The sequence below is a fragment of the Melospiza georgiana genome, chromosome 16, assembly GCF_028018845.1.
Source record: "Melospiza georgiana isolate bMelGeo1 chromosome 16, bMelGeo1.pri, whole genome shotgun sequence".
Classification (NCBI taxonomy): Eukaryota; Metazoa; Chordata; class Aves; order Passeriformes; family Passerellidae; genus Melospiza; species Melospiza georgiana.
Genome location: NC_080445.1, coordinates 14,420,773 through 14,434,723, shown reverse-complemented (window position 1 = coordinate 14,434,723; position 13,951 = coordinate 14,420,773). Strand labels below are relative to the sequence as shown.

General features: G+C 43.5%; 1 protein-coding gene across 4 annotated transcripts in view; it reads left to right on the top strand.

Moving 5' to 3' along the window:
- The first annotated feature begins 6,925 nt into the window (after window positions 1–6,925).
- Window positions 6,926–13,951, top strand: part of CLUAP1 (clusterin associated protein 1) — a 63,502-nt gene continuing 56,476 nt past the window's right edge. For 2 of the 4 annotated variants that reach the window (XM_058035598.1, XM_058035597.1), the window contains exons 1-3: window positions 6,926–6,985; window positions 7,438–7,549; window positions 8,714–8,798. In XM_058035598.1, the coding sequence (XP_057891581.1) occupies window positions 6,964–6,985; window positions 7,438–7,549; window positions 8,714–8,798 (219 nt within the window). In that variant the 5' untranslated portion in view covers window positions 6,926–6,963. Of the gene's footprint in view, window positions 6,986–7,127; window positions 7,550–8,713; window positions 8,799–13,951 lie in introns of those variants that run through there. The other 2 variants (XM_058035594.1, XM_058035595.1) reach the window with 2 other exon arrangements.

The window sequence follows — 13,951 nt, the reverse complement described above, 5'->3', positions numbered from 1 at the left end:
CATGGTTTCACCAGCTGCAGCCCAGTGATCTCCCACTCTCTCTCTCACTCACCATCCCCTGCCCAAACCCCCTCCATTACTTCCACTTCCAACCTTTCCCTGTCACAATCCTATTTTCAGGAGTTTTGAACACAAACACAAGCTCCCCTCACCTTTGAACTGAGCAACACTTAATTCTGCTGCTGAGATCACAAGTTTCTGCCAGCACAGCAACATAAAATTCCCAGACTGGCCCAGCCTGAGGTCTGTTTATCCAAGACTCCAATTGCCCCTGAGAGCCCCCTCAGAAAGGGGGGAAAACCAGGCAAAGGCAGCACCTCCAAAAGGAAGGAATATTTGGGATAATCCTGGAAGAGCTCTCATTTCCACCCATTTGTGTCTCTAGTTGTGATGGCAGTGCCCAAATGCTACACTAAATTATATAAGATATAATATTATACACTAAATTATTATTATTATTGTTATTATTATTATTATTATTATTATTCTACATATGAGTATTATATAAAATACTTAACATTTGAGAAAAATCCTCTGGAATTTTGTACTTAAGCCTGGATATTTTAATGTCATGGATGTTGCCCTTGGGGACATGGGTTAGTGGTGGCCTTGGCAGTACTGAGGAATGGTTGGACTGTCACCAAAGGGGTACTGGGGACAGCCAAAGGTGACACACACAGAGATTCCATCACCAGAAGGCATGAAAAGGCACATTATTATTAGAAATTCACAGTTCTTACAGAAACAATGGTGGGACCTAAGACCTGATTGGCCTTTAGGAATCTTCTCTCACTTATTGGTCAAGAAGGGACAACTCCTTCTCATAAACATCTCTGACAAACAGAGATTGCCTGCCAGGTGCAGAAATTGAGATAATAATTGTTTTAATTCTTTCTCTGAGCTTTCTCACAGCTTTCCAGGAAGATCCTGGAGAGAGCAATGTCTGTTTCTGTTCAGAGGGTTTGTGATTACCTCAGGACTCAGTGATCTTGGAGGGTTTTTCCAGCCCTAATGATTCTGTGGCTGCACGGAGTTAAATAAGGAGGTTGTGCCAAGTTTGGAGCCTGAGGAAGAGGAGGCCCAGGAGGGTTCATTTCCCCCTTTTGCTGAGCAGGGCTGTGTTTCCTCATCCATGGGCAGTGTTTTTCTAGGTGATCCTTATCCAAAAGGGTAAAACTGGGTGACTGTGACAGTGGCCTTCCAAACCTTGGTCCTTGTCACCTTGGCAGATTGCTCTCTGTGCCTTTCCCTCCAGGTAGTCCAAAAGCCAAAATGTTGGTGAAAAACACACCCAAGCATCTCGTGATCATTGTGGAGCTCTTCCAAGTTGGGATATTTGAGGAGAAAATGAGGATTTTTGGGTCCCCTGTGCCTTGTGGTGGGGATGAGCTGCACTTGCAGCTCCCCAGGAGGGCTGGGCTGGTTTAACCCAAGCTGTGCTGAGCCAGCTGAAACTGGACCCCAGCAATCAGGAACACTTTGGGAAATTTTAGCAATTAATGCTGGCTTTGAGTGGGTCAAATGGCACTTTGCTTTGGAGGCAGCTAATGGAGGCTGGGTGTGTAATTTTGTTTTCATTTAATTTTGTTTTTCACTGAATAGAAACGAAAAGCCAATCTCCTCTCCTGACCTGTCAGACACAGATGGAGATGGATTTGGAAATCTCCTTTTTTAGGGGTGTTTCTCCATCCTAAACAGCTTCTCCTGCTCATCAGCTGAGCCACCAAAGGGCAGCTGTTGATTTATTAGCCCTGGGGTTTGATCCATGGACTTCAGCTTCTCCTGGGCACCCAGCTCTCCTCTAATGCCAGCCCATTAGCAGGGAGAGCAGCTCTGCACTGTAATTACAGCAAACGTGACATTCCTGCATATTTCCCTTCCCCAGACCTGCAGATTTCCCCAGGCTCCTCATCACAAAGAGCAGCTCCATTCCCCCAGCCATTCCCTGGCCACTTTCCCTCCTCCTGGCAAAGGGAGGGATGAGTTAATGTTAAATGAAGTGGGAAGGAAGGAGTTTGCTCATGAAACTCTTCAAAGGCCCAGAAGTCTGCAAGAAGTCTGAGCCAGCCCCCAGCAGCAGACAGAAACCTCAGATCCTGTGGATAAGGCAGCAGCCCAGGCATGAAAACAGAATTTAGGTGAAAATTAATGTCCCAGATGGGAAATAAGGGAGGTTCTGGTTGGAAGAGCAAAAATTAGTGCCCAGTTTGGAAATAAAAGGCAAAAGTGGATGCAAAAAAGCTCAGCATGGATTGTCTGTACAATTCCATGAGCCAGCCAAATGAAAACCTCATCACTTCCTACCCTGCCTGATTTTGGGGTTATTTTTGCCCTTCTCTGAGCAAACAACCTGGCAGATTCCCTTCCCAGTCTTACAAGTAATTTGTAAACCTAAAACCTTGTCTGGCAGGTGGGCTGGGAAACAACCCAGCAGAAATGGGTTGGTTTTTCACCACCATCACCACATTTATTTAATTTTTTTTCCTGCAGTACATGAAAGGTGACTTAGAGAATATTGAAGTGTACAGCAGCACACAGGAGCATTTTCCTGGGATGCAAAAGAAGCCTGAGGACTTTTTACCCACTTTCCCCCCAACAGGGCAAGCACAAATGAGTATTTTCTGATTTTTGTGCTTGAAGAACGTCAGATATTCTGAAGAATGTATGTTAATTTGAATTTTTTTTAATTCATAATTTAAAAAACATTGGAGAAATGAAGTTAAAAACCACTTGTGTTCCTCTTGATCATGTTTTCAACTGCCCATTTGTGGCCAGCCCAGACAGAGGGGCTCCATTTGGTGTTTATGACAAATATAAACTTTCTGGGGTGAGCCAAAGCTGTGAAATCACACCCTGAGCCTTGGTGAGTGTGGTCCAGGTGAGCCTGATCCCCATGGGAATCTCATGAAGCAGAAACTCCTCACAAAGCCCAATTACTTCTTAGCAGAGGGGGGAAAAGTGATTCAGGTCCATCTGCCAGGTAGGATAATACAAGGATGTGAAGATTTGACTTAAAAATAAGTGATAGAAGCTTTAGTGCCAAGCTCTGCTAACGAAACCTCAGGGGAAAGAACAGTAGAACATGAAGAATGAAAATATAAGTATTGCAAAAAACCCCCAAAACCAAAAATAAACAGCATAAAACCAACCAACCAAAAACCCAAACCAAACAATTAAAAAAACAAAACAAAACAGAAAAAAAAATTCCCAAAAAATCAACCAACTAAAAAATACCCCAAAAACCAACAACCCCAACCACGATTTCATCTGCAACAAGATGGCTGATGGCTGAAAGGGCCAAGAGAGGGAAAGATGAGTAGAGCTGATTATTTATATGTTGGGAACCTGACAGGGTCTGTACTCAAAGCCTGCAGCCCCAGCTGATGGCTTGCCCATTGCCACCAAAACCTGCACCAAAATTGCCACCACTTTTCCTTCCTTTCCAAGAAAATTTCCACTTTTGTACTGATGAAGAGGAGAAAAAACCCAATTCCTCAAGTGTGGGCTGTGGGATGGGGAGATGTTTCATGTCCCAGGGAATAACTCCAGGTGCATTTTCCTTCAGGTTTGGGTTGCTGGAAATGAGAGTGGGCAGGGAGAAAAGTTTATCCCTTGTGGATAAATGTCTGAGCTCCCACCAGAGAGGCTGCTCCTCTCCTCTCTGGGTCCCTGCTCAGTTCAAAGCCACCCCACCTTTGTGCTGCCTAACATTAATATATAAATATTAATGATATTTACTCAGAGTTTCAGTGTGGTGTTTACCTCAGCTGTGGAATTTATTTTACTGATTTTACAGCTTTGGCTTTCCCTCACACATTTCATCATCAGTGAATGTAACTCAGAGCAGAGCAGGGGAATGGTTCCTTCCTTCTTTAATCCCCCTGCAGAAGTGGGATTGCTGACACGTTCTTGAACTGGTGAATTATTCAAGGTTTGCTGTCTCATGGCTTTCTGGCATAAGAAATCCAGTCTCTAAACAGATCTCCTATTTTCTAATGTAACTATTTAATTTCATTACTTATTCTTTCAGGATTTATTGCTCTTCCCTTGCTTTTGATTGCTTTTTCAATCATGTGCATGAGCGTTGCTCACTAGAGAGCCCACATCTGTGTGTCTTCTAAGCTTGGGCAGTCTGAAGTGAAAAACTGTGAATTGCTCTGCAAAATGTCCTCAGACATGCACAGATGAGCCTGACTGTCGCAGACATATTTTATGAAAAATCCTTTCCTTGGGATTTTTCCTCCTGAGAAGCTGAGAGACCTCAGGAACAAAATGCAAACATTGATTATCTGCTGCTGTGGAATGCAACAGGTGCATCTGGGATTGGTCTCATGTGGTTGTTTCTAATTAATGGCCAATCACAGTCAGCACAGAGAGCCAAGCCACAAACCTTTGTTATCATTCTTTGCTATTCTATTCTTAGCCAGCCTTCTGATGAAACCTTTTCTTCTATTCTTTTAGTATATTTTTAATGTAATATATATCATAAAATAATAAATCAAGCCTTCTGAAACATGGAGCCAGATCCTCGTCTCTTACCTCATCCAAGAACCCCTGTGAACACTGTCACACCTGACATGGAGGTGATTTTCAGCTCAATCCATCCTGAGACACAGATGACTCTGAGGGAGAGCTGTGGCTGCTCCGTCCAGTGTTAATGCAGAGATTTGTGGTCACAGCTGCCGTTCCTTGGTCCATGGGACATCACCAGGGTCAGCACAGGAACCCTCACACTGCTCCTCCTTGGGGATCAACATGGAAACTGCAGTGGGCTGTGTCACTTCTGCTTGGGCTCTGGGCTTGGTGATGCCACCACGCTGTCCCCAAAGGCTGTAATGTCACAGGATCATGGAATTAATTGGGGTACAAGAACCCTCTGAGACCACTGAGTCCAACGTGGGACCCAACTCCACCACAGCAACCAGACCAGAGCCCTGAGTGCCACACTCAGGCTTTGCTTGAATGTCACTATAGGACACGAAAGAACACAAGCTCACACTGCTGCTCTCAAGGTGAAGAAAAAAGGGGAGTTTATTTTCTGACTCTAACATTTATAGTTTTCCAAGAGTGACAGTGGTTTGGAGGGTGACAGTGCCACCTCTCCAATGACACTGGACAAACCAACAATCCATTAACTTTCTCCTCCTCCACAAAGGAATGCAAAACAATCCGTTTTTTACAGAAAGTGTGTGAGAAAGTTCGCTACAAGAATGTCAACATCAGAAGGCTTAGAAAATCTTAAAAAATCAGAGCGACACTTGAACACCTGCCACAGCGAATCCACCACACACATCCACACGCATGAGTACCCCATTCTAATATCACCCTTTCAGGGAAGAAATTCTTCCTTAAATATGACTAAAACCTCTCCTGGCACATTTAAGACTTTGTTTTGTTGTGCTGTCCCTCGTTCCCTGGAAGCAGAGCCCGGCCCCTCCGGCTCCATGTCCTGTCACGCAGTTGAGGAGAGTGAGGACATCCCCTCTGAGCCTCCTTTTCTCCAGGCTGAGTCCCTTCCCCAGCTCCCCCAGCCCCTCTGCACAGGACATGAGCTCCACACCCTTTCCCAGCTCCCTTCCCTTCCCCTCCAGCCCCTCAATGTCCCCTCACAACTGAGGGTCCCACAGCGGGACACGGCACAGGAGCTGTGCCCTCCCACAGCCCACACGCCCTGCCCCGCTCCGCTCCTGCCGCCCCCTCCCCGCGGCTCTGCCCCGGGCGGCCTCGGCACGTCCTGAGCCGACTGTTATGAGTAGAAAAGCTGCCCATTTTTTTAAAAGTTTGCAGAGTTCACAGGTTGAGCCGCTTGGTGCCAGGGTAGAGTTCTAACTGTTTGTTGTTGTAATCACCTGTTGTTAATAGTTTTTCGTTAACTACCTGTTGTTCATGGTTGGGAATTCCCCTTTTTGTCGAGTAGCACCCTGCTGCTTCCTGGAGGATGGCACCCGGACGGTGGAGAGGAGGGGACATCGGAGTTGGCATGTAAATGAAGAAGCCCCTCACCAAACCGAGCAAAAACCTCCGGAACTGAGGGATCGAAGTGATGTCTCGACGTGAGGAACAAAATCCAGTATCCGCTAAGACCCTTTTTACCCCTCACCCTAACCTAAAAAGATGTCGGCTGGACAGAGGACCTCGAATGTCAAACCGAAAAACTGTGAATCTCCTGGTGCTCTCGTGAGGATGGAACCCCCAGCTCTGCCCACAGACCAGTGGACAAAGCCGCACTTTCTCCTCCTCTGTGCCACTTCTGGAAGCTGCGGTGGTGTGAGCGCGACCCGTCGGTTTCTAATAAAGGCATTAAAAGGAGAAAGATGTTCTGCTCTATTTATTTCACGGAGGGGTTGAGGGAGCCTGGCGGGCTCAGTCTGGAGGACGTGAGGGGGGACAGAGACACCTTCTCCCTCTCAGCACCTCCGTGCCAGGAGGGCACAGCCGGCGGGGGCTGGCTCTGCTACCCGCGAACAAGGGACAGGACAAGACACAGTCTTAAGTGCACCAGGCGAGGTTTAGATTGGACATTAAGAAGAGTTTCTTCCCTGAAAGGGTGATGTGATATTAGAATGCATTGCCTATGCGTGTGGTGCATTCGCTGTGGCGGGAGGTGTTTAAGGAAAGCCTGGAAATGGCACTCAGTGCTGTGGTCTGGCTGGCGCTGTGAAATTATTGTAAAAATTATTATTACTCTAATTGTATTACTATTTTTATAACCATTTTATTACTATTAAACTTTTAAAATTTTAAAACCAAGTGACTGGCGTTTTTCACACACACATTGCCTGTATGTACCTGACACGAAACACAGCTTTGTATTCCACACCCTTCCCCTCAGTTTATCGCGCCATGCCGTGATTCAGTGTCCGATGGCAGCGCCTTTCGCTTCCCGCGGGGTTTGTCCCCGCCGCGCCGCCGTAGCGCCCGCAGCGCGTTCCCTCAGAGCGGCGGCGGCCGCGGCTCCCGGCGATGTCGTTCCGCGATCTCCGCAGTGAGCGCGGCCGGGGCGGCGGGGCAGGGCCGGGCGGGACGCGGCACCCCCGCCTGGGCCTCCCGGGGGACCCTGCTGGGCCTCACACGGAGCTGCGGGGATGCGGGGCTGAGCCCGCCGGTCCCTGCCGGGGAGGGGTCCCCGCTGCCGGGGGTGGCGCAGCCCTGCAGGGAGGGATTCCCCCGCCCGTAGGGAACAAGTTAAATGCTGTGTGTGCAGGACAGGCTGTGTCTGCGTTGTTCCAGCTCAGGGAATCTCCTTAAAAACGCCTGTTTTCACTTGGGAGTGTTGTCTGTTGAAATGAGAGGATTTATATTAATTATTGAGGTTTAATTTTTTAAACAGTGCTTATATCGCACGGTAACTAAGCAGCACTCTGTGGGAGATGGCAATCTTGGCAAAGCCCTTATTGGCTATAAAAGAAGAAATCCCTGCTCTTCCTCATTTTTCAGATTTTACTGAGATGATGAGGGCGCTGGGGTATCCTCGGCTGATATCCATGGAGAATTTCCACACCCCAAACTTCATGCTCGTGTCAGAGGTGCTGCTGTGGCTGGTGAAAAGGTCGGTGATGAGGCCAACAAATGTTGGGCTGATGCTGAGATGTGGGGAGTGTGCTTGGGAACTGATGGTGTGCTGAGAAATGAGGGAACTCAGGGATATTTATTAATTCTTTGAGTTCTGCTCTTTAAATGCCAGACAGAAATGTGGTGGTTTGCAGAATTTTAGCTTAATGACACAGTCTGGAGTAGCAAACCTAGTGATTGCCAGAGGTTTCACCCTGACTGTGGGCACACTCATTTAAAAGTAGCCTTATATCTCACATATTCTCCAAATTCCACAGCCATCCTGTCCATCCTATCCAAACAGGGTGATCTGTTGTGGGAAATTCAGCAAAACCCAGCTAATTCTTGCCTTGTTGTTCAGCCTGATATTGTCCTGCATCCACAACGTATTTGAAAGAAATAAAATGGTTTGGTTCTAATCTACTACTGTCCAGTTGCAGTTTTACACCCACTTAACCCATTGATAGACTGTGGTTTAATATGTCTGGATCCTGAAGAGTTATTTGAATTATACATTATCTTCTATCTCCTAATTAAATGTAAAATTAAAGGTTTTTGGTTTTTTTTTTAAGATTATAAGGTAGAACATTATAATTGAAACCAACATTGACCAGTTTTCCTGACTGCTGGTTTTTGGCCTGGATTAATAATTAATATCCATTAAGTTGTTAGAAATTTGCTGAATGCTCTTGCAGTTGTAATGAAATAGGGATATACTCACAACCATTCAGAACTACTTGGATTAAGTTGCCTAAATAGTCTTTCAAATGCTGCTGTCACTCTGAGGGTCCAAATCACTGAATTTCCTTTTATCCTTCCCTGGTTCCTGCAGCCTGGCCACTTCTAGAAGTTTCTGCATCTCACTGATGGTTTTTTTTTAAAGCATTTTACAGATTTCAGTTTGCTTTTCCATAAATTTCCTTCACTTGTGAAAGGAGGATGTTTGAAATGATGTCTGGCTATGAACTGGTGCAGTGTGTCAGCTTTTACAGCTCCTGCAGTTTGTACAAACCCCCTGTGTGCACCCAGCTCTGGATGCCTGGGTCTGCAGCAGGAATTTATTTACACATTTATCCTCCAGCCTGTGCTTGCTTGGAGTTTGATTTTTGCCTCACAGATGTTGCCAGAAGCTTGTTCTGATCTCCAGCTGTTGTTTGCACAGGTATGAACCTCAGAGTGACATTCCTGGGGACGTGGACACAGAGCAGGACAGAGTTTTCTTCATTAAGGCCGTGGCTCAGTTCATGGTGAGTCTGCCCAGGAGCTGTGCTTGGGCTGAAACCCTGAAAATCTGAAACCTTGAAAATCTGAAACCCTGAAAATCTGAAATTCTGCTTCCATGGCAGCTTTAGAGCTTTCTCTTAACCCCACAGAGCTTCCCTGCAAGGGTGGCTGAGTTTGTGTTGCATTCTGCTGCTGCTTTATCCCTGCAAGTGTCCAAGGCCAGGCTGGGCAGGGCTGGGAGCAGCCTGGGGTGGTGACAGCTGTCCCTGCCCATGGCAGGGGTGGCACTGGATGAGTTTTGAGGTCCCTTCCAACCCAAACCATTCCGTGAGTCTGTGATCCTGTGTCTTGTGATGCTGGAAATTGTAAGAGGCCAGGGCATGCTGTTAGTGACATTCTGTACTTCTCTCTGCAGAGCTGGGATCTAAATATGGTATTGGGATGTAAATACAATATTGGGATCTAAACCAATATTCATTCCAGTATTCACTGGGATCTAAATACAATATTGGGATCTAAATTGGGATCTAAACCAATATTCATTCCAGTATTCACTGAGATCTAAATATGATATTGAGATCTAAATACAATATTGGGATCTAAATTGGGATCTAAACCAATGTTCATTCCAATATTCACTGAGATCTAAATAAAATATTGGGATCTAAATACAATATTGGGATCTAAACCAATATTCATTCCAATATTCACTGAGATCTAAATATGATATTGAGATCTAAATACAATATTGGGATCTAAACCAATGTTCATTCCCATATTCACTGGGATCTAAATACACTATTAGGATCTAATTGGGATCTAAACCAATATTCATTCCAGTATTCACTGGGATCTAAATAAAATATTGGGATCTAAATACAATATTGGGATCTAAACCAATGTTCATTCCTATATTCACTGGGATCTAAATAAAATATTGGGATCTAAATATAATATTGGGATCTAATTGGGATCTAAACCAATATTCATTCCAATATTCACTAGGATCTCAATACAATATTGGGATCTAAATACAATATTGGGATCTAAATTGGGATAGAAACCAATATTCATTCCAATATTCACTGGGATCTAAATATGATATTGAGATCTAAATACAATATTGGGATCTAAACCAGTATTCATTCCAGTATTCACTGGAATCTAAATATGATATTGGGATCTAAACCAATATTCATCCTTATCTCTCCTTATTTATAAAAGGTAACAGTGGAAGATACAGCTGTAGATGGGAATTGTTTTTAAACCATTTAAATTGTTTTAGAAGAGATCCCACCTTGGTTATTGCTAACTTTGGATGCCTTTTCTGTGCTTGAATTATCAAAACTTGTGGTGTTTTCATGATGATACAGAATCATATATGGGTTGTATGAGATTTCCCACAGATCAAGGCATGTGGTTTTTTTCTCAGATCAATTTTTTTATGCATGAGCATATTTGGCTTGGGCCATCAAATTTTTTAGTCTTATGGAATAAAATAACATCGTCCTTCAGAAAATTAATGTTATTTGGAAGCAGTGGGAGCCTTTGGTGTTATCACACACTTAGATTAACACTCTTCATTATATGAAAAGAACTTTCTGGGGCTGCAGCTGGGTCTGGAAGCAATGGAAGTTTTTATGCTAATACCAAAGATGAATTACAGTACTTTAAAAAAAATCTTAAACATATTAAAATGTCATTTTAACAACATTTCCCTTGTCATTTGTGAATAGTGTGCACCCTCAATTCTCTTAATTTTGCCATGTTCAGAGCAGGGTACATTCCTGTACATATTAGAATGTACTTTTGAGCCTTGGAGCATCTTGAGATGGAGTGAGCAGGTCTGTTTTGTTTGGGAGGGTTTCCCCCTGCAAGCACAAGTCTGGAAGCAGAAATAATGTGATGCTTTTCAATAGCTGATTTCATGTCAAAAATCCCAGGGGTGTTGGAGAATTACATAATATGATTCAGAAAATGAAATGAATGGAAATTAGTCATCCTGTACTTAGTCTCAGTTAATATTACAGGTTAGTGTGGGGATTATTGTAGGTTTTCAGCATTTTCAGGATGAGAGAAGCTTGTAGACATTTCCTTAATAATTCACTGGCCATGCAATCCACAATTATCTTCCCCAGGAGTTAATGGCTTTATGCATCCGTGGGCAGATGGGAGATGTGGTGGAGACAGAATTGTCTCAGAAGAGAATGGCAGGACAGATCCATCACAGGGAATGCAGCTGCAGCTCTGCTCTGCTTTACTGAACAAGGAGTGAGGAGGTGTTAATTTTCCACACAAATTAACTGCTGCTCTGTGCTCCTGGCAGTTTGAGAGCTTACCAAAAGTTCCCAGACCCCAAAGTTCTGAAGTGCCTGCAAGGTTGCTTTAGGTGGGTTTTTAATCAATTCCCCCCCTAGAGCTGCCCTGATAAGTGGGGCTCAATACCTGGATCTGCCTAAACCCACTTGGATCCAAATTTGAGGTAGAGTGCAACAAAAAGCCTTCAATGAGTTCATCTCATAGAAATTCATTCATGAAAACAAACTCAGCAACCCAAGGGCATAAAACCTTTTGCAAGAGTCAGATATCACAGAAAATTTGGCTTTATGATATTAATTAAGCACATTGTGAAGTTAAGCAAATTTTCTGGCTGTGGCTGCTATTCTTACTGAATATTTATATTTTTGTTGCATTTTAACCATCTAATCTTCAGAATAAACAGCTGTGGTTTTTAGTAGTTCTGTAAAACTAAAACTGTTATATAATAAAACAGCAAATCAAATAGGCAACTCAAAGATGAAGTGAAGGAGGTGACTTGCCAAATATGAAATTGTCTTCTTAACTCCACAGTGCCATTGTGCCAGTCTGAAAAATATATATGCTTGTCTCTTTTTAAGTAGCCTTTGAATAAAAAACATTTTTTTTCCTCTTACTAGACATTGATTTTACTCTCTTGAGGGTGAATGAAGCTGAAATTAGAACTTCTGTCTCTAACAACATCTTTTATAATTTAGTGCATCAGTCCCCTTTGGATAGGGGATGTTTAACAGAGTCTGTCAATTTAATGACCACTTCTCCTGTAATGGAATACTTGCTGTTTCTGCAATTATTTTTTTAGATTGCTTTTAGTTGCAAGGGAATGGAGATGAACATACCTGACTTTTCACTTTGTCTTGGCTCATTTGAGGTCATTCTGAGAGCAGCATTTCAAAAGCATTTTGGGATTTTTTGTACTGTGGGTCTCTTATTCTCCTGGCTCAGGTGCACAACACCAGGAGCCTGTTCTGGAACTCTGGGCTTCAATTTTCAGGAGCCACAGAAGATCCTGAGTTGGAACCTTGAGCCCTGGCAGCCTTGGGGCTGTGCCCATTCCCTGGGGAGCCTGGGCAGTGCCCCACCACCCTCTGGGGAAGGAGCTTTTCCTGAGATCCAGCCTGACCCTCTCCTAACACAGCTCCAGCCATTCCCTGGGCCCTGTCTCTGCACACAGACACAAAGAGTCATTTTCCTGTGCTGGGTTGAGGCAAGAGGAAAATATATCTTGGATATTAAAATCTGATTTAAAGTCACAAAGTCTTGACAGAATACACCTGAATAAGCATGGGCCAGCATCCATTTGTTTTGTTTCTTTGGCAAAGCTGGAGCCAAATCCATGGTTTGAAGTGTGGTGCTTCCTCTCTTTAGTTTCACAGGATTTTTTCCTTCAGTCCATTATTCAGTGAAGCTCAATGCAGAGCTTATAATGGTATTGTACCAAATATTGTCTGAGTCTCTTCCCCCAGCTTGAAGATCCTGCTCTGTCAGAGCCTGAGGAAATGTGAATTCCTTCCACGAGCACTGAGAAACCAAAGCTGTGTAATACCACCAATGACTCATGGATAAGCTCTATCTGCTGCAGCATTCCCAAAGGAGAAGCATTTCAGCAGAAGTTTCATCTTAAAAATACACTGAAAGCAGATGTTAAGTCACTTTTGTACTTCGTGTGTCATTTTTAAGCTTCATTTTTGGAACCATAGATGGTCATCAATTTTTTTGTTTTGCTTTCTTGTTTAGTTATGCCACCACAAAGACTCCCTCAAAGTTTAATCTGAAATTTGTGGTTGGCTCCTTGAGGCTATTCATTTGTAATATAAACTTACCAGGAATTTCAAGAACAACATTTGTGTCCTTTCTCTGACAGATAGTCATTTTCCCCCTTTATTACTTTGAAGCACAAAAAGATAATATTAGAATTTTTTGTATTTTTTCCTTATTGTTCTGTCTGTAGCTTTCAGAGATGGAAGGCAAGAGAATAAAATCACTAATATCATAGCAGGGAAAAAAACTGAGAGAAGCAATAAAACATTTGGAAGGTGCTGCTGGAAGAGAAGACAGTTAAATTAGGATAACTGATCTCATTCTTGCAACTCATTAAGGGTGAAATTTACCTCTCTGCAGCATCATCACAAGACCTGGGCACACTTACTTTCCACTTAAACTTAATTTGAATTTAAATGATGCATAGGGGTTTTGCTGATCTTTATTCAGGGAAGAAATGATGATTGTTTGAGGGTTTTTCTGCAAATGATCTGACATGCAGAAGGAGCACAGCTTTCAGAAAAATTTCTTCTAGAAATACCAGTATTATGATGAGGGGTCCAAACAGGAGGAGTTACTCTGTACAGCAGAATAATTGGTGCCCCCAAAAAGAGCTTTGAGTGCAGATAACTGAGGATTTTTATCACTGGCTGGGGGCTCTGTACAAATCACAAACAGGACAGGACTGCTGGGAACGTGCCTTGAGCTGTTTGATTTTCCACCATCACTCTCATTCCATGGCTATGACAGTGGGAAGATGCCAGCAGCTCACATCCCAGGCAGCAAACCAAGAACTCAATGTTATAATTTACTTTAAGAATTTTCTGACCAATCACACAAAGCAAAAGCACATTGACAGCAGTTCTATCCAACCACTATAAGCACCCAAACCTTTGGTTAAACACTGCTTGCTTATTTTGGATACAATACCTGCTCATGAGCCTTAAAACACAATGCACAGAACTCCATTATTAAGCTTAAAACTTCCTAACATCTCACTAGATACACTTTTCTGTAGCTTGGGGAGTTATTCTAGACAAGCATTAATACACAGACCATTGTTCTATTTGTCCTTACTTTTCTAGTTTTTACATAATTT